This window comes from Ovis canadensis, chromosome 1 (assembly GCF_042477335.2).
Source record: "Ovis canadensis isolate MfBH-ARS-UI-01 breed Bighorn chromosome 1, ARS-UI_OviCan_v2, whole genome shotgun sequence".
Taxonomy (NCBI): domain Eukaryota; kingdom Metazoa; phylum Chordata; class Mammalia; order Artiodactyla; family Bovidae; genus Ovis; species Ovis canadensis.
The window spans coordinates 93,077,005-93,098,053 of NC_091245.1; the positions used below are offsets into that span (position 1 = coordinate 93,077,005).

Here is a 21,049-nt window from a genome sequence, read left to right on the forward strand (position 1 = left end):
TTGCCTCTGAGTAAACATGACATCTCATCTACATGGAACTTTACACAAGCAAATTGAATATTTGCTTATGAAATATTCCAAAAATGGAATATTAAACAATACTTATTTTATGGCCTAATATTTTACAAGGTAGTCTGAGAGAACTCTCTTGAGCAGATAGACAGGTTTCTTGAATATCAACCAATAATAACAATCTTTGCCCAGTTTTAGTTGTTACAGAAAGACAATGGAGGGGAGAAAAAATGTTTCAGGTAAAACTCACATTAGATTGGAACAAGACAAAACACTTTTTTAGTTAAAAAGTTAGCTTGAATGGAACCCAGTAGGAATCATGAGTCTTGTATTCTAGAGAGACTTTTCTTAACAGCTATTTAACCAGAAATTATTTGGAGTCAGGAAGGCAGACAGCACGAGGCCATTACAGGGGGCTAGACAGATACAGCTAGGGCAAGGAGAGACCACATGGGCTTCTTGGAGGAGTGGCAGCAGCTTCCAGGCCCCGTCCCTGCCCCACTGGGGGGTTCTGTTGTCTCTCCCGGTTCCCTTGGCCTAGCTTATGAGCTGACACTTTCCCAATCACAATTACAATGGAGAGGACAGGGCGTGGCACACACTTTGGAACATTCGTCAACTGCTCTTGTAGAAGACTTCACCTCTTCTGAGCTTTCAGACTGAATAATGATGCACTTGGACAGGTTAGTAATAAAAACATCCACTTGTACATGCTGGGTTGTCGAGGAGCTGCAGCAGATAAAAATGGGGGTTCTAGGCATCCTGGGTTTGAATCAAGCTCTGTCACTTACTAGTCCTGTGACCTCAGGCAAGTCTCTTAACCTCTCTAATCCTCAGCTTCCTCAGCTGCAAAGTGGAGGTAATAACAGTGCCTCCCTGAGAGAATTAAATGACTTCATCTTACACACTTAGAACAGTGAGTGCCCAGCACTTATGATTATTATGGAGGAAGACAGACTAATGTTACATTCAAACTGAAAACTTAATCCTACTCAAGATAGGAAATACTGTGGCCATGATTCTAATGACTCTGCTGTCTTCTTCTACTAATTTTTACTTTAGCTCTCTCTGTAACGGAGAAGGCAATGGCAACCCACTCCAGTACTCTTGCCTGGAAAACCCCATGGACAGAGGAGACTGGTAGGCTGCAGTCCAAGGGGTCGCTAAGAGTCGGATACGACTGAGCGACTTCACTTTCGCTTTTCACTTTTATGCACTGGAGAAGGAAATGGCAACCCACTCCAGTGTTCTTGGATGGAGAATCCCAGGAATGGGGGAGCCTGATGGGCTGCCGTCTATGGGGTCGCACTGAGTCGGACACGACTGAAGCGACAGCAGCAGCAGCAGCAGCTCTCTGTAACAGCTGGGAGTTTTCTAAACCTCTACACTAAGTATGTCAGGGCCCCTTTCCAGAAGCTATGTTCCCTCTCTCTCTTTAGTTAAGATCCAATAGAGAAAAGCAGGAGAAGATGACTTATGAGAGAAAGAATAAATTAGGCTCCTGCTGCTGCTGCTGCTAAGTCGCTTCAGTCGTGTCCAACTCTGTGCGACCCCAGAGACGGCAGCCCACCAGGCTCCCCCATCCCTGGGATTCTCCAGGCAAGAACACTGGAGCGGGTTGCCATGTCCTTCTCCAACGCAGGAAAGTAAAAGTGAAGTCGCTCAGTCGTGTCCAACTCTTAGCGACCCCATGGACTGCAGCCTACCAGGCTCCTCCGTCCATGGGATTTTCCAGGCAAGAGTACTGGAGTGGGTTGCCGTTGCCTTCTCCGAAATTAGGCTAGAGCTATCCAATAGAACTTTTTCCAATGATGTAAATATAAATGTTCTGCTGTCCAATACTGCAGCCGTTGGTGACCCATTGTCACTGAGCACTTGAGATGTGGCTAGTGTGACTGAGAAGCTGAATATTAAATTCCTTTTAATACTGGTTAATTTAAATTGAAAAGCCACATGTGGTTAGTAGCACAGCCACCATATTGGAGAGTGCAGAACTAACATGCTCATCCCAGCTTCAAACTTCTCTCCTTGTCAGTCTGCAGACTTGGAGTGGTTAAGAGGGTAGAAAGCACACACAGAAAGCCTGCTCTGCCACTGGTCAGCTCTGAGGCCCTGGAAAGGCTCTGAACTCTCTGTGCCTGTTCCCGCATATGTAAACTAGGGGTGACAATAGCTGCTATTTTAGAAGGTCATTGTGAGGATTAAAGAAGTTAACATAGAAAATATGCATGGGAAAGCAGATATCACATAGCTTCCATTTATATTTTGTTGTTCAGTTGCTCAGTTGTGTCCAGCTCTTTGCAACCCCATGGCCTGCAGCACGCCAGTCTTCCCTATCATTTATGTAATGTTTCATATTCTTCAAGTTTTTGCTTACTGAAATTAATTTTAAACACCTTCTCTTAAACCCCAATATATACCCTTTATCAATTCCCATCTCGCTTTTCCTCTGCCTTAAGCTGAGTATTCTCATACTTAGTTAACTTGAGTATTCTCAACTTCTCCCTCTTTCTCCCATATGCCAGAGAGTTTCATGCATCTTTTTTGTACCTGCATTTCTGGAATGCATCAAGACAATCAAACACTGGATATAATCTCGCTGGTCATAGACTTCACATTTTCCATGTCTACAGCATTTATCATACCCGACATTGCACGTGCCTTCGTAAGTATGCATGGTGAAAACAGCACAGTGTTTAAAATCAGAAGACCTGAGTGTGGATCTTGGTTTTGTTCCTCTTTAACTCTTTGATCCTAGACACACCATCTACTGTACCTGCCTTCCAGCTTCCACATCTGTAAAATGGGGGTTACATTATTTCATGGGACTGTTGTGATTCACGATCAAATGGGATCATGTGTGTGATAACATTTTGTAAGCCAAGGCATCATGTGAACGTTATTTTTGCCCATAAAAAATTCAAACAGGATTAAAAAAAAAGCAAGCCAAGGTAACCCCTATTCATATCTGTATGATGCTCTCAACCCATCTGGTCATCCACCCACTTCTTTCTCAATTCCTTCTCCTTAATTCCCTAGCAAGAATGACATGATGGTTAGTGTAGTGTCACTTGCTTTAGGAGAGCAGACTTGTGCTATAAACTGTCAGTGGTAACGTGGGGGTTAGAAGTTATGTTCCTTTTTGTCACGCATGACTGGAGACTCAAAGATACTGCATTTTCTGAGATAACACAGTGAAATGCCACGGACAATGGACAGATGACCTCCTGGTAACTGTAGAAACCATCAACCCTCAATGTAAAAGAAAAACCTTAAAAGAATAATGGTAAAGAGGTAACTGGAAAAAGAACTGCCACAAGGAAGCCAGATAAGCAGGCCAAAAGGGAGGACACTCCCTGCCCCATTCAGAAATGAGAGCCACAGGGGCACTTTGATCTCTTAGGGCCACATCTAAACCAGTTCTCAAAATGTGTTTCCTGGACCAGCAGTAGCAGCAACATCTGGGGGCTTCTTAGAAATGCAGACCTACTTAATCAGAATATTTGTTTGAACAAGATTCCCTGGTGATCTGTATGCACATTAAAGTTTGAGAGGCACTAATCATGGGGTTTTCCTATTTCCACCCAGTGGGCTCCGCTTGGTTGCACAGAAGCATGACAGGGAACAAACAGCCGCCCAGCTGGTGTGTATTAAGCAGAGCCATGTCAGTGACTGCAGAAGCTCCTCTAGGTGCTGAGGGAGGAGGAGGAGACCAGCACAGGGCACTCATGCCCCCGAGGAGCAAAGACATTAGAGAGATAATAAACTACACTCAAAGGCACAAGGAAGTGTGGTTCATTATCTTACTAAAATAGATAACTGATGAGAACCTGCTGTACAGCACAGGGAACTCTAGTCAGTGTTCTGTGGGGACCTAAATGGGAAGGAAATCCAAAAAAGAGGTGATAAGTGTATACGTACAGCTGATTCACTTTGCTGTACAGAAGAAACTAACACAACATTGTCAAGCTCTATGCTCCAATTAAAAGTTAATTTAAAAAAAGGGCTCAATGAAGCACCAAATAAAGCCCTGTTGAGTGTCTCAAGATCAAGGACTGTATCTTAATCATTTCTGAATGCTCAGGACTTGGCAGAGTGCTGGGCGCATGCTAGGTGGTCAGCACATATTTGCTGAGTGACTAATTGCAGGGGAAAGAATCTCTCCTTTTGACTCCAGGCCTTCAATAAGCTACAAGACTCTTGCCATTTTGCTTGATTGGTTGGACTTAGGACACTTGTTTCCCACTTTTCCTTACTTTCACGGATCTCTTAGATTCTGGATTCCACTTTTCTGCTTCTCTTCTAGTGTTTAAATAGGATTACCACGAATATCTTGTGTTAGTTAGTGTTTACTACGCACATGAACCATGCTTAATACTTCACATTTATTTACTCCTTTATCTGCACCAAAATCATAGATTGATGTTGGTACTTGATTAAGTCCATTATATAGATAAGAAAAGCCTCAAGGAGGTTAAACAGCTTACTCATTAAGCTTCCCTAGTTAGTAAATACTATGGCCAGGAATAAACTCGATGAGATGCAAGTATTCACTTTCCAGGTTTCAAATCCATAGATGTGAACTGCCATGCTGCCTAGACCTGGCTGAGGTCTGTAAGACTACTGGGATGGTAGCTCTTGCTTCTGCAGGCTGGCCCCTATTATAGGGTCCTTGCCTCTCCCAGCAACACTGGGTGCCCCCTGTCACCCACAACAGGGGAGGCTGCCAGCTGGCACTGTCTTCTCACCTTGACAGAAATCAAAAGTGGAGACTAGGACCTCCCTAGTGGCACAGTGGATAAGAATCTGTCTGCCAATGCAGGGGACACAGGTTTGATCCCTGGTTTGGGAAGATTCCTGGAGACTCAAAGATACTGCATTTTCTGAGATAACACAGTGAAATGCCATGGACAATGGACAGATGACCTCCTGGTAATTGTAGAAACCATCAACCCTCAATGTAAAAGAAAAATCTTTAAAGAATAATGGTAAAGAGGTAACTGGAAAAAGAACTGCCACAAGGAAGCCAGATAAGCAGGCCAAAAGGGAGGACACTCCCTGCCCCATTCAGAAATGAGGGCAACTAGGCCTGTGTGCTGCACCTATCGAAGCCCAAGTGCCCTGAGCCTGTGCTCTCCAAGAAGAGAAGCCGCCACAGTGAGAAGCCTGTGCATTGCAGCTGAAGAGTAGCCCCTGCTCACCACAACTCGAGAAAAGTCCACACAAGGCAATGAAGACCCAACACAGCCAAAAAAAAAAAAAAAAATTACAAAAACATTAAAGATTAAAAAAGCAGAGACCATCTGACAACAGGGCTGAGGAAATTCCTAATCGCCTTCTGGGGTGGTCTAACTTTGGGGTGGACCCCAGAGAATACTTTCTTCAGGTATTTTTTTTTAAAACAGTTTTTCTGATAGATGGTACTTCTGAAGTTACTATTTGAGATAAGTTTGGGAAAGAGGAGGAGGTAACCTCTGTGAGCTTTGGTGGAGTCAAACATCTTTGACTCTCAAGCCCATAAGACACAGCCCTTCTTAAAAGGACCCGTTAGACATCACCAAGTGAAACCCCAAAGCCGCATTAACAACAGTGAGAAGGAAAGGAGAGCAACTTCAAACAAGCCATATATGGCATCGGACTTTCGACAATGAGCGGTCTTGCTTCCTGTTGGTCGGCAACCCTGAGCAGCTCACACAGCACAATGATAGGAAAATGCTGAACACACAACAAACCAAGGAATAAACAGCGCCCAGGTTTTTTTTCTTTAAACCAACACAAGTGGCTTGTTGGATTGTGGTGTTTTATTTATATTGCTATGCAACAGAGGGGAAAAAATAAAGGTGATTTCGGTGAAATGCATGGAACTATGCCATGCTATCTGATTGTAGTGGCCGAATTTAGACACGACAGATGTTGGGAGCGGTTATGTGTTAGACATCAACCGTGATAACAAATTAAATTAGTGGGGCTCGGGGCTAGGCTTTACTTTTGTTTTAAAATCAAGGGTGAACAGAGTCAGCAGCCCTTGGCCAGGCTCTGGTGGGATCTAGTTGAACATTTATAAAATCAGGAGCACGACCTAGGGAGACTTTAGCCAAGCAGCGCGAAGGAGATTGCAAATCCATTTGTCAAATTGCAGATCACAGAATATACCCCACCCCCGCTTGCCTCTGCGCCTACCTTCTGGTGAGTTCCTGACAGGAAAGGAAGTGCTGTCACCCAGGGGGGACCTCAGACGGGCAGACACATGAGCATCTAAGAGTGTGTGTAAATATTACGCTTGAAGTCCTGGCAAACGCCTGTCCTTCCAGGAAAATTCTCCCCTGCTCTCTCCCCCTTCCCCAGACTTCCCACAAATTCTCCAGCCAGGAAAAAACAACATAAGAAGCTAGGGTGGGGCTTTTCTGCAGTCAGGTTCCCTTGGTTACAGTGAAAGTAGATACTTAGATTATGTATCCCAAATCATCGCTTTCCTCTAAATCATTAGGCACTTGTTTCAAGTCCCCCCATTCCCTTTAGATGCACAGGTATAGACATGGGAGAGCCGCCTGTCCCTGGTCCCCATTCCTCGTGGAACTGAGAGTGAGCAACGCCCCGCTTCCCTTCCTGAGCCCAATCTGTGCAAAGAATCCATCAACAGGTAATAAGGAGAAAGAGTCCTGCAGATAAAGTCGACAATTGATTATCTGTGCAAATAGCGAAGGCCATGTATCTCACGTTCTCTAGATTCATTAATTCTTTCTACGGGTGCATTCTGTGTGCTGAGTACTATTAGGCGCTAGAGATATATTTGTGAACAAGGCACACAAAATTTTCCTGCTCTCAGAGTATTCTGAGTTCTAGTGGGGAAAATCCACAAGTACAAACTGAGAAGCTAATGTGTAAATGAAGACAAGCTGCAAGTTCCTTGGCAGCAAACATACAGACTTTTCTCAGATATTAAGGGACTCTGGGGAAAGAGGGCTAAGTTTCATTAATGCTTTCTGTGTGCCAGGCACTTAATAATAATTTTTAAAAATTGAGCACTCACTGTATACTGGGCTCATGGGAAGGCGAAATCAAATACTTTATGTCTTTCCTTTTAATCCTCTCAACAACTCTTACCCCAATTGTTCAGCTGAGAAAACAAGGCTAGAAATAAGAATAACTTGCTCAAGCACACTCTGCTTGGGGTCTCTGCGCTTGAACCTGAGGCCTTTGTCAGATGGCACTCTCACTCTTGCTGTTCTTCTGCTGGGGATGGTGGTGGTGTATCGCCCCTTCACCCTCGTCCACCTCCAGTCTGCCAGTCCTTCTAAATTCAGTTTAAACATCACCTTCTTCATGAGAACTGTTTCACCTCATCACTAATGCTATGGACTTTTTTAAAAATTGCTTACTTATTTATTTATTGTGTGTGTGTGTTTCTATTTATTTATTTGACTGTGTGGCATATGGGATCTTAGTTCCCTGACCAGGGATCAAACCCGTGTCCTGCAAGTCCCTGCATTGGAAGCATGGAGTCTTAACCACTGGACCACCAGGGAAGTCCCTCCTGTGAACTCCTTAATTAGATGAGATATATAAAAGGCCATGCCTAACCCTCGTGGCTAACACATAGTAGGCACTCAAGCATTGCCTGTTCCTACCTCCCTTCCTTCCTGTGTCAGAGGTGTGAAATTTGTCACTTGATTATACGCTGTTGTGTTTGTTGTTGCTCTATATGCCTTGGTCATTTCCTCAACTAGATTAGCAGCTCGGGGAACAGTATTTTTATTTACAAATATATATGTGTGATTGTGTGTGCATATGGCTCTTTATATTTACATATATGCTGTTTTTCTAAGTCTCATGTAATGATGGTTTAACAGAACGGTTCTCAAACTTGAACATGTATCAGCATTTCCTGGACTTGTTTAAAAAGATTCTTGGGTCTCCTCTAGAATTTCTGATTCAGCAGGACTGTGATGGAACTTAGAATGTGCCTCTCTGACAACTTTCCCGGAGGTGCTCTGGCTCAGGACTCACTTTGAGAACAGCTGGTTAACTACATGTACCGCAGTGCTCAGAAGCATGAAGGCTGAGTTGGAGGCCCACCTCTGCCTCTCATTAGCTGTGTGACCTTGGGAAAGTGGACCTATTTGTGCCTCTGTTTTTCCTTATTTGTATAAATGGGGATAATAATAGTATGCATTTCCAGAGTGTTGTGAGGATTAAGTTAATAATGAATGCAATGTGCTTAGCACTGTCCCTGACACAATGAAAATGCTCAATAAATGTTGCCTATTATCCCTGGAAAGGCTGGCATGACATTAAGCACTAAATAAGCTGAACCCAGTCTAAGAATTCCTTCTCAGACTTAGATAAGACCTCTTTCAAGCAGTCAGAGCGTCACTGATGCATAACACTTATAATTAACAGCTTTGAAATTAAGCCAGACTATTACAAAGCACAACATAAAAGGCCTTTAGGAATGTCCCTCCCCACTCTTATGCTGGAAGCAAATGACCAAGTGTACAAAAGCCATGTGTATTTTTAAAACTCAGGACTGTCTACGGGGTACCTGCTTCACACCTTACCCTACTGAAGGATGCTGAGGATGGCAACTTGGCCTCTGAGAGCTTGGAACTGCTGGAGTCACCCAGGCCTCTGGGCTTATGGGTTGGCAGACACCAGTGGAGACCATCCTTCAGTAATTAGTAGGTGTCACGGATGAAAAGCTCCCCAGAGTAGTCAGGACAGCCACCAACCTCCTCTAGCCTTGAAAGCCCTCAGCCCCCTGCTGCTCCCTCCCAGCTCTAAGAACTTCTTCACCCAAGGCAGGATCTGTGTTTTCCTTCAGGGTCTATCTGAGCAGTTAGTGGCTGGCCGTCCCTGGAGGAAGCCCAAGAAGGAATGTGCACAAGGGACAATTCTCAGACCTTGTCTCCCAGTCCTTCAGGGCCTCAGACAGAATATCTAGGAATTCAGGGATGGTCTAGCCTTAATTTTGTTCCAGTTAATACGGGGGACAAGGGTTGTGGCCCTATCTGTCGGTGAACCACTAATCCCTGGAATGTTGTTCATTCAATGCAAAGTTGAATGAGATCATCTCTGGGAGCAGTAGTATTTTGCAGAGCCTGCTGGCAGGGCGTTGTGGGGTGGTGCTGCCTCCCCTTGGAAGCCCCTCCCTTCCTCCCATTCCCTGACAGAAGAACACAACCCCTTCCTTCCATCCCAGCGGTACCCTCCCCTAATATTCAGAACAAGGATGACCCAGCCAATATCACTTCCACTGCTACCCCCGATTTCCCACATAAGCCCACCACAGCCAGGTGCTGTCTTCACACACTCTGGATGGGGCACCACCTCTGGCAGTCCCGGCGCCCTGGCCAGGCCGGGCTCCAGCGGAAAGGCAGAGCGAGAAGGGGGTGTGTGCACTGGGGGTGGGGGTGGGGGTGGGGGTGCGGGGTGAGGGAGAGAATCTGGAGGTAAGGAGAGGCTGGTGTCCCCGCATCTGGTGTCATCAGGCTCCAGATGAAAAGCAAGGCAGAGAGGTTCAACGGGAAGAGCCACACGCAAGGGGTCTCCCCGCTTCTCACCATTTTTCGTTGCTCGATCTCTCTCTTGGTTCTCTCCCCTTCCATCCCTCTCTCCCTCCCCACACCCCCTTTTGTCTGCCTTTTTCTCACCTCCTCATTTTTGAACACCCAGCCTTCAGGAGCCGGGATCGGACGCCGCAGCGGTCAGCTCCCTGGGGACCCCAGCCCTGCGCCCCCGCCCGGCCCCCTCCCCTGCCCGGCCCTCTCCGCTCCGGGTCTCACCCAGAAGAGCAGGTTGAAGCCGAGCAGCAGGTACTTGATGCACCGCAGGCCCCCGCGAAAGCGCCCCATGCTGCGGCCCCGGCGGCGGGATCCGGAGTCCCCAGGCCCGGACTCGGAGCGCCGGGAGCCGGCGGGGAGGGGGCGGAGCGCGATGGACCGTGGGCGGGGCCTGCGACGGGCGGGGCCGGCGGTGGGCGGGGCGGCGGGCGGGGCGGGAGCCCGCACCGGGTGAAAGAGGGTCAGGGAGGACCCGAAGTCCGGAGGCGGGCGATGGGTGGGGGCGCCGGGGGCCGGCGGTCGAAAGGCCGGAAGGAGCGGATACCCGGCTCTCCCCCGGAACGAGGGAAGGCTGCCTCCTTCTCTCCCCAGGCCGGGGGACGTGCCCCGCAGGCGCCCGGCTCAAGGTGATTATCGGAGCATCTGCGAGAAAGGAGCGTCCACTGGGAACCCGAGACCCATTTAATCAGCGCTCTGTGCAGACTCATTTGAGGCCTGCGGTGATGGTTGAGAATAAGGACACGGCCCTGGTGGCTATGGAAACCTGGGAAGGTGGCCTCGGGTAGAAGAGATAAGTAGGACCCAAGGCTGCCCAGAAGCTATCAGTACCCATCGCGGGACACCCGGCCCGGGGCACCCGAGTCCCCAGTTGTGGTTTCCCAGCGCCTTGCCAGCGCACAGGCCGCGAGGAAGCAGATTCTAGGGGACCCTCCCTCGGCTCCTCCTGCGCTTCTCCAGAACTCTTACCTTAATAGGCAAGAACTGGGAGAAGGCGCGGGATGCGGCTTTCCTGTGCCCTGAAGGCTGTTCCCCGCGCTGCACGGCCTGGCCTGCGGAGGAGAGTCAGACAACCCGGATCCTGATGGATTCGACAATGGAAACCCTTGGAAAGGAATACAAAACCTCAGGGATTATTGTGATGTGGTGATGGGAGAAAAGCGGGAGCAGGTTTTGTTTTGCTTTGTTTTATTAATATAAAACCGCTGGTGGGGAAACCAGGCTCCCACTCCCATTGACTAAGTGTCTGCAATATGTGGTGCCAGACAGTACGGCGGGGGCGACAAGAAAGTGTGAAATCCAGGGAGCCTATGCATTAATTCAGTAAAACTTCAAGTGCCTCTTATAGACCAGGCATAGTAGCAAGCCTCAGGGACTCGACAATGAGAAGATAGTCAGGCCTGGCGCAGTGACTCTGGTGGTAGAGACAGATCTGTGAACAAATAGTCATAGCAAAACGAGGGCAAGGCTCTGGTAGGCACCTCCTGGCCTCCTGGCATGGGGCAGGGAAGGCATTGCTGGGGAGAGTGGGCCTGAGCAAGTCCTGAATGAGTCTGAATAGAGAGGAAGAGCAGATGGGGCAGCTTGGGCAAAAGTGCAGGCTGGAGAGGCAAGGGCCTTCTGTAGGGACTGTGAGAAGTGAGGGAGCCCAAATGGAGCAGGGGTTGGGGGTAAGAGGGGATGATGCTAGGGTGCAGCTTTCAGCCACTTCACCAAAGTGCCGAACTATGCTGGAGTCTCCGTTTCCTCATCTGCAACATGGAGATGATAGTACATACCTCATAGAGCTGTGAAGATTAATAAGTTAATATCTGTGAAGTGCCTAGAACAATGCATGGCACAGAGTAAGAACTGTAAGGGTCAGCTTTTACTGTGTTTAGTTTTCCAGTCAGTTTCTATCATGTTGCCATCTTTGCCTACCTCTGTGTCTTTGGACATTTGTTTGAACATCTCATGCACTTTACTTATGAAAATGAATAGAAGACAGAAAAATGAGTGTGCAGATTCGAGTAATAAGTGTAAGCCCCAAATAGTGAAATAGTTTTTAGGTATGCAGAAAGAGGCACCTCTCTAGCTTCAGTCAGACAACTTGACATTTCTGATCTATTAAAAAAGAAAAAAACTAAATTAAAAAATAATGTCTAGTACATAGTAGACATTCAATAAGTCTCTGAAGTAAATGAAAAACAATGATATCATACTTTAAATATATTGTTGAGTATTATGTCTCTAAGTAAGACAAACTACATTTAGAGACTATTCTAAGCTCTTTAGGAAAGAATCTCTATTATAAATCTATTGTTGTTTCGTATTACAATTTTAGTACACATGTATTAGAGACAGATCATTGCCTACTAACATAATGGATATAGATTTTGAGTGTAGACTTCCCCAGTCACTCCCTCCAACAAAGCTGCGTCTTAGGGGAGCTGACACTTTACAGGACTAGGGCATTCTAACTGATAACACATGTTCAAGTGTAGATTATTATGTGAAAGTAGGGAAACTCCATTAAATAAGGAAGTTAGCCTTTAGACATTTTGCAAAGCTAGAGACAGAAACTAAGCAAGGGTAAGATGGTTAGATTTCTATTTTTAGTCAAGTTGGGACTGTGTGGAGAATGCTTTGAAGTGAAGACTTGAAGCTAATTAAGAGACTATTACAGCAATGCAGGGATTCCCTGGTGGCTCAGTAGTAAAGAATCTGCCTGCAATAGAGGAGACAGGGTTCAATCCCTGGATCAAGAAGATCCCCTAGAGAAGGAAATGGCAACTTGCTCCAGTATTCTTCCCTGGGAAATCCCATGGACAGAGGAGCCTAGCGGGCTACAGTCCATGGGGTCGCTAGAGTCGGACATGACTTAGCAACTAAACCACCACCCATAGCAATTCAGATAAGAAATGAGAACCTGAACCAAGACAGGGATAGTGGGTTTAGGAAAGAGGCTCAGATTTGAGAGATATTTAGACTTGATGAAAGATCAAGACAGATTGGATATGAGGGGTAGAGGGGAAAGAGAAGAAAGGATGGCTGATGGATTTCTTACTTGGGTAAGTAACCAGACAGATGACGGAATCATTAACAGAGACAGCACTTTTAGAAGGTGGAGCAGGTTTGGGGGAGAATGTTACAGATACTGTAGGTGGACTCACCTGGCACCCAATCCTACATCCAATTTAGAGGATAGGAATGCTAAGAACTTGCTTCCTGGTATACTTTCCAGCTAGGCATGGTCATATAACATGTTTCTGATTAATGGAATTTATATGAAAGTCTGTTGGAAGGTTTCTGGAAAACCTGAAATTGTCTTGAAAAAAAGGCTCAGCTATCGCTGGCATTGCTCCCTTCCCTTTTTTCCTGTCTTGAACTAAGACATGATGCCTAGAGCTGTAGAACATTTTGTGACTGTGAGGAAAGGCCAAGAGACTGAGACTTGCCAGCCAGGAGATCACTGAACTGTGGAACCAACACCAGCAGCCACCCATCTCCAGATTTCTTGTTATGTAAGAAAAATAACCCTCATTTTGTTTGACGCATATATTCTGTTATTTGCGGCTAATGATATTTTAACTGACATAGGGAGATAATACGTTCGTATTTGGATCTGTTGAGTTTTCGATCTGATGGGAATTCCAGATGATGTGGTCCAGGAGACAGGTGGCAATATGATTGGGATTCTGAAGAGAGGTTTGGACTGTAAGTTTAGGTTGAAGGTTCATCAGCAAATGCTGATAATAGAAGCCAATGTTCTCCGAACTTTTGTCCACACATTCCCTGAAGTAATTATGAAAAATTATATCCTTCTTTGCACATTTCTCCCAATATTTTATTATGAATATTTTCAAACATACAAAAAGTTGAAATAATTGAGCAGTAAACACCATATATTCACTGCTTAGTTTCTACATTTTGCTTTAGTTGCATTACTTACCTCTACATCTATCCATTCATCGTATTTTTTATGCACTTTCAGGTAAATTTTAGACATTAATGCACTTTACCTCTAAACTCTTTAGAATGAATAACAGTAAGTAGAGTTCTAATATTTGTTCATACTTTTTAAAGATGAAGTTTATCTGAATGAAATGTTCACATTTTAAGCATACCAGTCAATGATTTTTGACGAATATGTTTGCCTTTCTAACTCCAAACCCTGTTGAGGTACAGGATATTACTGTCGCCACTAGAAAGTTTCCTTGTACCATTTCCTGGCCAGTCCATGGACCCATCTCTCCTGGGGAAAACTACTATTTTAATGTTTTTACTATAGATTAGTGTCTCTTGTTACATAATATCATATAAATAGAATTGTACAGTATTTATTCTCATGCATTAAATTGACACATAAAATTATGTGTTATAAATTTGAGTATATGCAAAATATGTCATTATGATGTATTTTAAATTTTTTGAAAGAAAATGATCACGTCCCTCATTTTAATGCATTCAGTAGAAACTAGTGTGATATGCTACCTACCATCATCCAAGTTTTCTTTTTCAGATTTAATACCTGAAATGACAACATGAAATATTTGATCAAAACTTTCAGAGGATGTTCTCTTCAATTTTTAAACATTTATACTTATGAGCAGCTTAATTCAAAATAATTTCTTAAATTGAGGTATAATTGACATGCAACATTAATTTTTGGTATAAAAACATAATGATTTATCATTTATATATTCATCACCTGTTAAAAATATGTGAACAAGCTCCTTGAAACTTTTACGTCTTTCTTTTTTCTTCTTGAACTTGTATTTTATTTCAATGAAATGTAACCCTAAAGCAATGCATTTTTATGCTTGAAAGATTTTTCTTGAATGTTCTTGTATACTTGTCTGAACAAATATTTTCATATGTTTATTAAAAGAGATTAAATGTTTCTTCCTGAGACCATAAAGCTTCAAGTTTTAATTAATTTCTTCTAGACTGAGTATTACTAAAGTTATTCTTAGTATACAGTTGACTAAAATAACAAATACATCTTAAATAAGCAATCATTAAACATAGAAGTAAAATATTCCTGGAAGTGTATCTGTTTAATGAGATTGGTGGGGTTGGGATTTTTTTCTACTAGCTCATGTATCCATGAATGAGCATATTCCTTATTGCTAGAACAACACAGGTCCCAGTGTAAATCCCCTTAATATTTTTTTATTGCTTTGATATTAATGCTGAGAAACTTTGTTTAGACAAATGAGTGGATGAGGGTGGAAGGAGCTGTTATAGTAATGCCAATCAATTCTTTAAACACCTGAATTATATGCCCTAATTTGCATACTGATCTATCATCAAAAACTATTTCTAATGATCAATAGCTGACAACTTCATTTAGTGTTTCTTCAATTTTTTTGAAAGCATAGTTGGAACTCTTCTAACTTACAAGAGCATTTGTTGCCCATATTATAGTCATTCACTATATTAATGTCATTGTTAGTGATCTCAGTACCTACATGAATTTTTCAAGTTGCTGGCCTAGATAATTTTATATAAACTCTGGGGAAATGTACTGTGATTAGATTTAGGAAGAGTGAGCAGTAGCTTGTGAGGGAAGACTCCTTGATCACAGACATATTCTCAGACAGATCGATTCTAGGAAAGAGGACATGTGGAAACTGAGGATCTGGAAATGGATTCTTTAAAAAACTATTTGTGTTGGAGAACCCCTGGAAAGATTTCTTACACTGCCGGGATATGCATGCCCGAGACAAAAGGCTGTTTTAGGCCATCAGAATGGACAATATAGCCAGCGAGAATGTGAGAAGGGTTGAGAACAGAAACTTTAGAACAACAGCATTTTAGGAAGCAGGCTTCCCTGGCGGCTCAGAGAATAAAGAATCTGCCTGCTATGCGAGAAACCCAGGTTCGATCCCTGGGTTGGGAAGATCCCCTGGAGGAGGAAATGGCAACCCACTCCAGTGTTCTCATCTGGAGTCCATTAGGAGACAAGTACATGGACAGTACAGAGGAGCCTGGCGGGCTACAGTCCATGGGGTGGCGAAAGTTGGATACGACGGAGCAACCAACATACGCACAGGCACGTACAGAGATGTAACACTCCAAGGAGGCTGGAAAGGAATGACCAGCGAGGTAAGAGAAAACTCAAAAGACAGTGATGGCACAGACGCCGAGGGAGCAAAGGGCTTCTGCGGAGGGAATGGCCCCCGTACAAATACCTCAGCAACAACAGGTGAGATTATAGTTCCCTGGAACTGGTGTTATTGGAATTTAGGAACTTGACAACTGGATAAGAGCTATTTCAGAATAATAGGGCGGTGTTTCTCCAGAATAGGTATACTGACTTCTGCAAATCATCTCAAGGTACTACCACAGTGTATTAATTCAGATGACAAGTGCATTTAAAGGTTGGTTTTACAAGTTGCCAGGGGAGTTCCCTGCTAATCACCATGATCAAAATATGTACATCTCCATTTGCATGATGGTTATTTCCTATATACTCCTACCTTGAAGGTGTAGCCTTTGGGAGGGGGGACCAGGTTTGGGTGGGGTCTCCTAAAGACTCCTTACCTTAATGGGATTTCAAGCTTTACTTCATGAGCCCCAAGTCTTTGCAGCTGTTGAAACAGAAACTTGGGGCCAAAGATGGCCTTGGTACCTGCTTAATTTCAAGGATTCTTGCTTTCATTTCATTATGGGCTTTGTAGATTCTCTTGCTTTTGTGCTAGCTAAGCAATGTGTTTTTAAAAAGATGCCTATATATTTCTAGTGTTTAATTTCAATGGAGAATGTAGTTTAGGATATCAAGTCTGCCCTAGTGCTAGAAAAAGAAGCCTGCTGTCGTGACTTTCGTTTTGATAAGCAGGACACAGGCAGTGTTTTGACTGCTAGGTTTGCAGCATATTAATCCTGTTGCTATGCAGTTGTTGCTGGAAAATAGTCTGCGGGCTCAGGGTTTCTAAACCAACCATGTCTTGGATGCCCAGAGAAGGAAGGAAGGCGAGGGCCTTGGCTTGCTGATTGCAAACCATCTCCATGGCCACAGGTTGCTGAGCTCTCCTGTCACAGTGTTTTCCCAGCAGCATTCAGGCAACTGTGGCTTCCTCTCATTATTTTTCTGCTTCTGGCGTTTGCTGGTGAGAGGAAGGAGTGTATACCTGCTTGTGCAGGCATGTAGCAAGCAAGAGAAGGGACTATGAAACAGGAGAGAGGAGCAAACTCAAAAGACAGTTGTTTTCACAACCTTGGGAGTTGGGGAATAACCTAGTCATTTTAATTTTCCCTTTTGTAGGAGGCTGGGGAAAGGAGAGGAACAAAACCCATTCAGGCCTAAGTTCTAAGTCTGAATACTTACTGTGTCTTCTAGATGATCCTCATTTGAATGATCTGAAGTAGGAAATTAGATTAATTAAAAATTACAGAATAATAATCTGGTATTATTTTAATGTGATTTTTCCTTTTGTTCCTAAGTTTCAACAGAGGCCCCAAACACTGAGAACAAAATCGTAGCTACCTAAGGACCTTTATAGTCTAAAGCAAGGTGCAAGACTGTCTACAAAGGCAGGGTTCTCTAGAGAAACAAAACCAATAGGATGTACTTGTATACATGCTACAGGAATCACTCATGTGATTATGGAGGTTGAAAAGCCCCACAGTCTAACGTCCATATGCTGGAGACCCAGGAGAGCCAACGGTGTAGTTCCAGTCCGATAGCTGGCAGGCTCCAGATCCAGGTACAGCGGATTTTTCAGTCGGTTCTGTTTTTCAGTTCCTGAAGGCAGGAAAAGACCAACGTCCCAGCTCAAGGAAGTCAGGCGGAAGGAATTCTCTCTTACTCGGCCTTTTTGTTCTGTTCCAGTCTTCAGCTGCCTGTGTGAGGCTCACTCACATCAGGCAGGCAATCTGTTTTCCTCAGTCTACCCATTCAAATGTTAATCTCATAACAGACACACTCTCACAGACACATCCAAATGATGTTGGGCCAGACGTCTAGGTCCCCTCAGTCAAGGTCATCACGCAGTCTATATAGGACTTGCAAAAGATGGGATGAAACACGATTCTGCCAGCCAAGGGCACCCCTTATCATCTTGGCTAAGAGAAGGCTAAGCGTACATTGACAGATTAAAAAGAGAGGGTCAGTCTCACCCCACCAAGGAGAGGGGTGAGGGATGGGATGCTGTCCCTTCCCAACTTCAAGTCACCTGTAAGAGGCTTCAGGAAGACCCCTGGGGGGCTTGACAGATGTCCCTGGAGTGTGGGGACGGAAGAACTGGCACTGGATTCATGTCTGGCGCTGTCCCCACCTGCTAGCAGAGTGAAGCTGGCCCGCTCTGAGAATGACAGACTTGCTGGCATGAGTGTTTCCTGCTCACCAGACACGAGCCCTTTGGAGAGACTTGCCCTCGGGATGTCCTAAAAGAGACCCTGGCAAGAGGAGTTCCCAGCAGATGTGGGGGGTGGGGAATAGTTGGAAACCAGGCGCTCCAGGGATAGTCATGATTACACAGCCAGAAGCGGCATTCCCCAACTCAAGAGAACTAAAGATGGGGCAGGGGCTTCAGAGACCATAAAAATTTACTGTCACTTATGGACATGGAAAATGTATGGCATATTCCATGTTCAAACCAGCTATGCAAGCATTACATGGGACATCTGGCTGCACAGCCTTTGATGGGAATAATGTAAATAATAGACTTTATTGAGCATTTCACATGCAGAGCTCTGTTCTAAGCTCATTATAGTTATTAGCTTCTTTGACCCTTAAAACAACTCTAAGAGTTATTACCATTTTCAAAATGAGGAAACTGTGGCATGGAGGGTTTAAATAACCTGTCCAAGATAACTGTGACAATGCTTGGTTTCAGGTCCTAGAGGTCTGGCTAGAGAGCTGATGTTTTCACTTCCGCTTTGGTCACTCATCAAATCTTGAGTGCCTACTATTTGCCAGGCCCTATGGTAGGCACTGGGGATATTGAATGACACCTGCTTTTGGGAGCTTATGGACCAATGGAAGCAACAGTCATTTAAACAAGAAATTATAATATAATTGACAAGTGCCTCAGTAAAAAAATGTCTAGAATGATTTGGGAAAACACAGAGGAGGGACTTAAGAGAGCTGGGAAAGGCTTCAAGGAAAAGATGCCACCTTGGCTAACACTTGACGAGCTAGAGTTTGACAGACAGAGAGGAAGTTTATTTCTTGGGTTGATGATAAGGAGACTAGCCAAATAAACAGTAAGGAGTTGGGTGTGGCTAGAGTGTGTGGTTTGGGTGGGGTGCTGGCTGGGAGGAGAGCAGGGAGATGGTAGAGGGGATAAAATGACATGTGGGGCCAAACTATGAGAGACCTTGTCTCTGTCTCTGCTAAGTTATTGGGACTTTATTTTGTGGGAAGCAGGAGAATGACTCAAGTTTGTGTTTTACACAAAGAGAGGACTGAGGAGTGAGGGCGATACATTCATTCAATGAGTCTTAATTGTGCCAGACCCTCTGCAGTGACCAGATGTGGTCTCAAGAAGCCTGCAGATGTTCTGAGAGGGGAGATGGCATCTACCCAAACCTCCTGTTTCAAGGAGACCAACACTGAGTCTCGAATGAAAAGTGCCCAGTGCTTCAAGGGCAGTGAGGGTTCAGAGGAGCGAGATACCCTTCAGGCCGGGGGAGTCGTCGAAGGCCTCAAGACAAGGAGGGGCATCAGGGTTTCGGGCCTTGAATGACTGTGTGATTTGAAAGGCAGAGACGGTGGTGGGACAGACATGGATGTGGGTGGTGTGTGTGGGGAAAGGTGAATCATCTCCTTTGGCCGGAGTGCAGGGGACATGAAGGGCACCTGGTTGGAGCCATGGGCAGAACTTGAATCACGTTTCCCAAGGTATGGTGCCAGTAGGGGATTCACAAGGTGACTTTTGGTGGTACATGATGGACGTTTTAAAGTTAGGTGTTTGTATGCATGTACACTAAAAATATTCAATCGGTAATTATAACATCGCTTACAGTGAAGCAAAATAAATGAGGCAATTTAATCAACATTCAGGAAGTAATAATATAGATGGTATTCAGATAGGACAAAATCATCAAGGAAATAAAGATTCAGGAAAATTGGGCTAAGGTGTTTAGAATGATTTAGGAGGGTAGGCACACCAGAATGGGGATTCAGTAGAATGATCAGTTTGAGAGCTGGTGTACAGCGGATCAAATTGGAAAAAGAAATCTGAGCTGGAGAGACCAGTAAGGAAACAGTTATAGTGAATCAGTAGTAAGAGTTTCCTCTTTAGGGAGCCTGTGTTGCTCCAGTTCTTGTAAATTCACCTTCTGGCTGCACATGGAAGCAACATGTGGTGTCGGGAGCGGCCACGATGTCTCCCACTGCCTCTCTGTAATGAGGCGTCTCTAGGTTTTGGCAGTGGCATTGTGAAGATTTGACACATTATACGTCACAGTTCCATCTCTGAGCTCTTCCTTGGAATCCTTGCTACTCTTTTTCCACCAGAAACTTTTCATCTAATGGAATGGAAGAAGTCTCCTCTGAAAGAGGGGAAAAAACGAGTCTTTCAGAAACGGTCAGGCCAATGCCTCAACACTGCACAAGAACCTTGAGCTCTGTTCCAACAAAGCAAAACAGCATGAAGGCAAGCCAAGGCTTCCTGTCCCACTTCAGTGTCCAACTCTTGTGCAATTTTTATCTTTAGGCCTTTTGCAATGTCGTCTTCAGATACTGCAACCCACGTTTGAAATATTTTTCCTGTGAGAAATTTCATGTTGAATTTACATATTTTGAGCAAAGCTTGCCTGTCTGGGAAGGAAATCACAATGCGACTCCAAGAGGTATATCTCCAGGGGCAAGGGAAGTGGTCTGGCCCACCATGGGTGGTTCCTGACTACAGGTGTTTTAGCAGATCCCTTGTCTTCTTTTCCTTTTGTCCTGCACACCCCAAATCTCATCTCTAGGTTGCACTTACCTCTTCCTTCACCCTCCAAAGTAGAGGAGAGGGTCAGAGTCAGATGTACGTGTTTCTACATAATGACTGGCAGAATGAGCAAATTCCTTCTCAGTTCCCTCTGCCACCTCTTGCTATGCTTGGTGGCTTAGGTATTTAGTGGTTACCTTACCTCTCTGAAGGCTACAGATGACTCAGAGAGTGGGGCCTGGAGGAGCGCTATGTGATGTGTGGCCTGATATGAGGCGCTGTCTGGTGGTTCTTTCTCTACTTCCCATCTCTCAAGCCTCCTATATGGTCCACCCACTTGATGTGATGTTGCCTGAGTTTGTTTCCTAGGCAAAACCACAGGAATCCAGTTTGTCCTTAATGATCCTCCTGCTTTTCTTTTGGAATCTTTAGTATATCTCTGATTTTTTCCCCCTAGAATTATTTCCCATTTCTTTGGGAATATCAACCCTTTTTTTGGGGGGGGGGCGGTTGCTGCACCAGGTCTTGGTTGCCTCTTGTGGGATCTAGTTCCATGACCAGGGATTGAACCCAGGCCCTCTCCATTAGAAGTGGGGAATCTTAACGATGTACCAT

General features: G+C 44.7%; 1 protein-coding gene across 3 annotated transcripts in view; it reads right to left on the reverse strand.

Moving 5' to 3' along the window:
* TSPAN2 (tetraspanin 2) overlaps positions 1-9,964 on the reverse strand; it is a 41,912-nt gene extending 31,948 nt beyond the window's left edge. The window contains exon 1 of one of the 3 annotated variants that reach the window (XM_069601655.1): positions 9,795-9,964. In XM_069601655.1, the coding sequence (XP_069457756.1) occupies positions 9,795-9,863 (69 nt within the window). In that variant the 5' untranslated portion in view covers positions 9,864-9,964. Of the gene's footprint in view, positions 1-9,662; positions 9,754-9,794 lie in introns of those variants that run through there. The other 2 variants (XM_069601662.1, XM_069601670.1) reach the window with 2 other exon arrangements.
* Between the last annotated feature and the right edge of the window lie 11,085 nt (positions 9,965-21,049).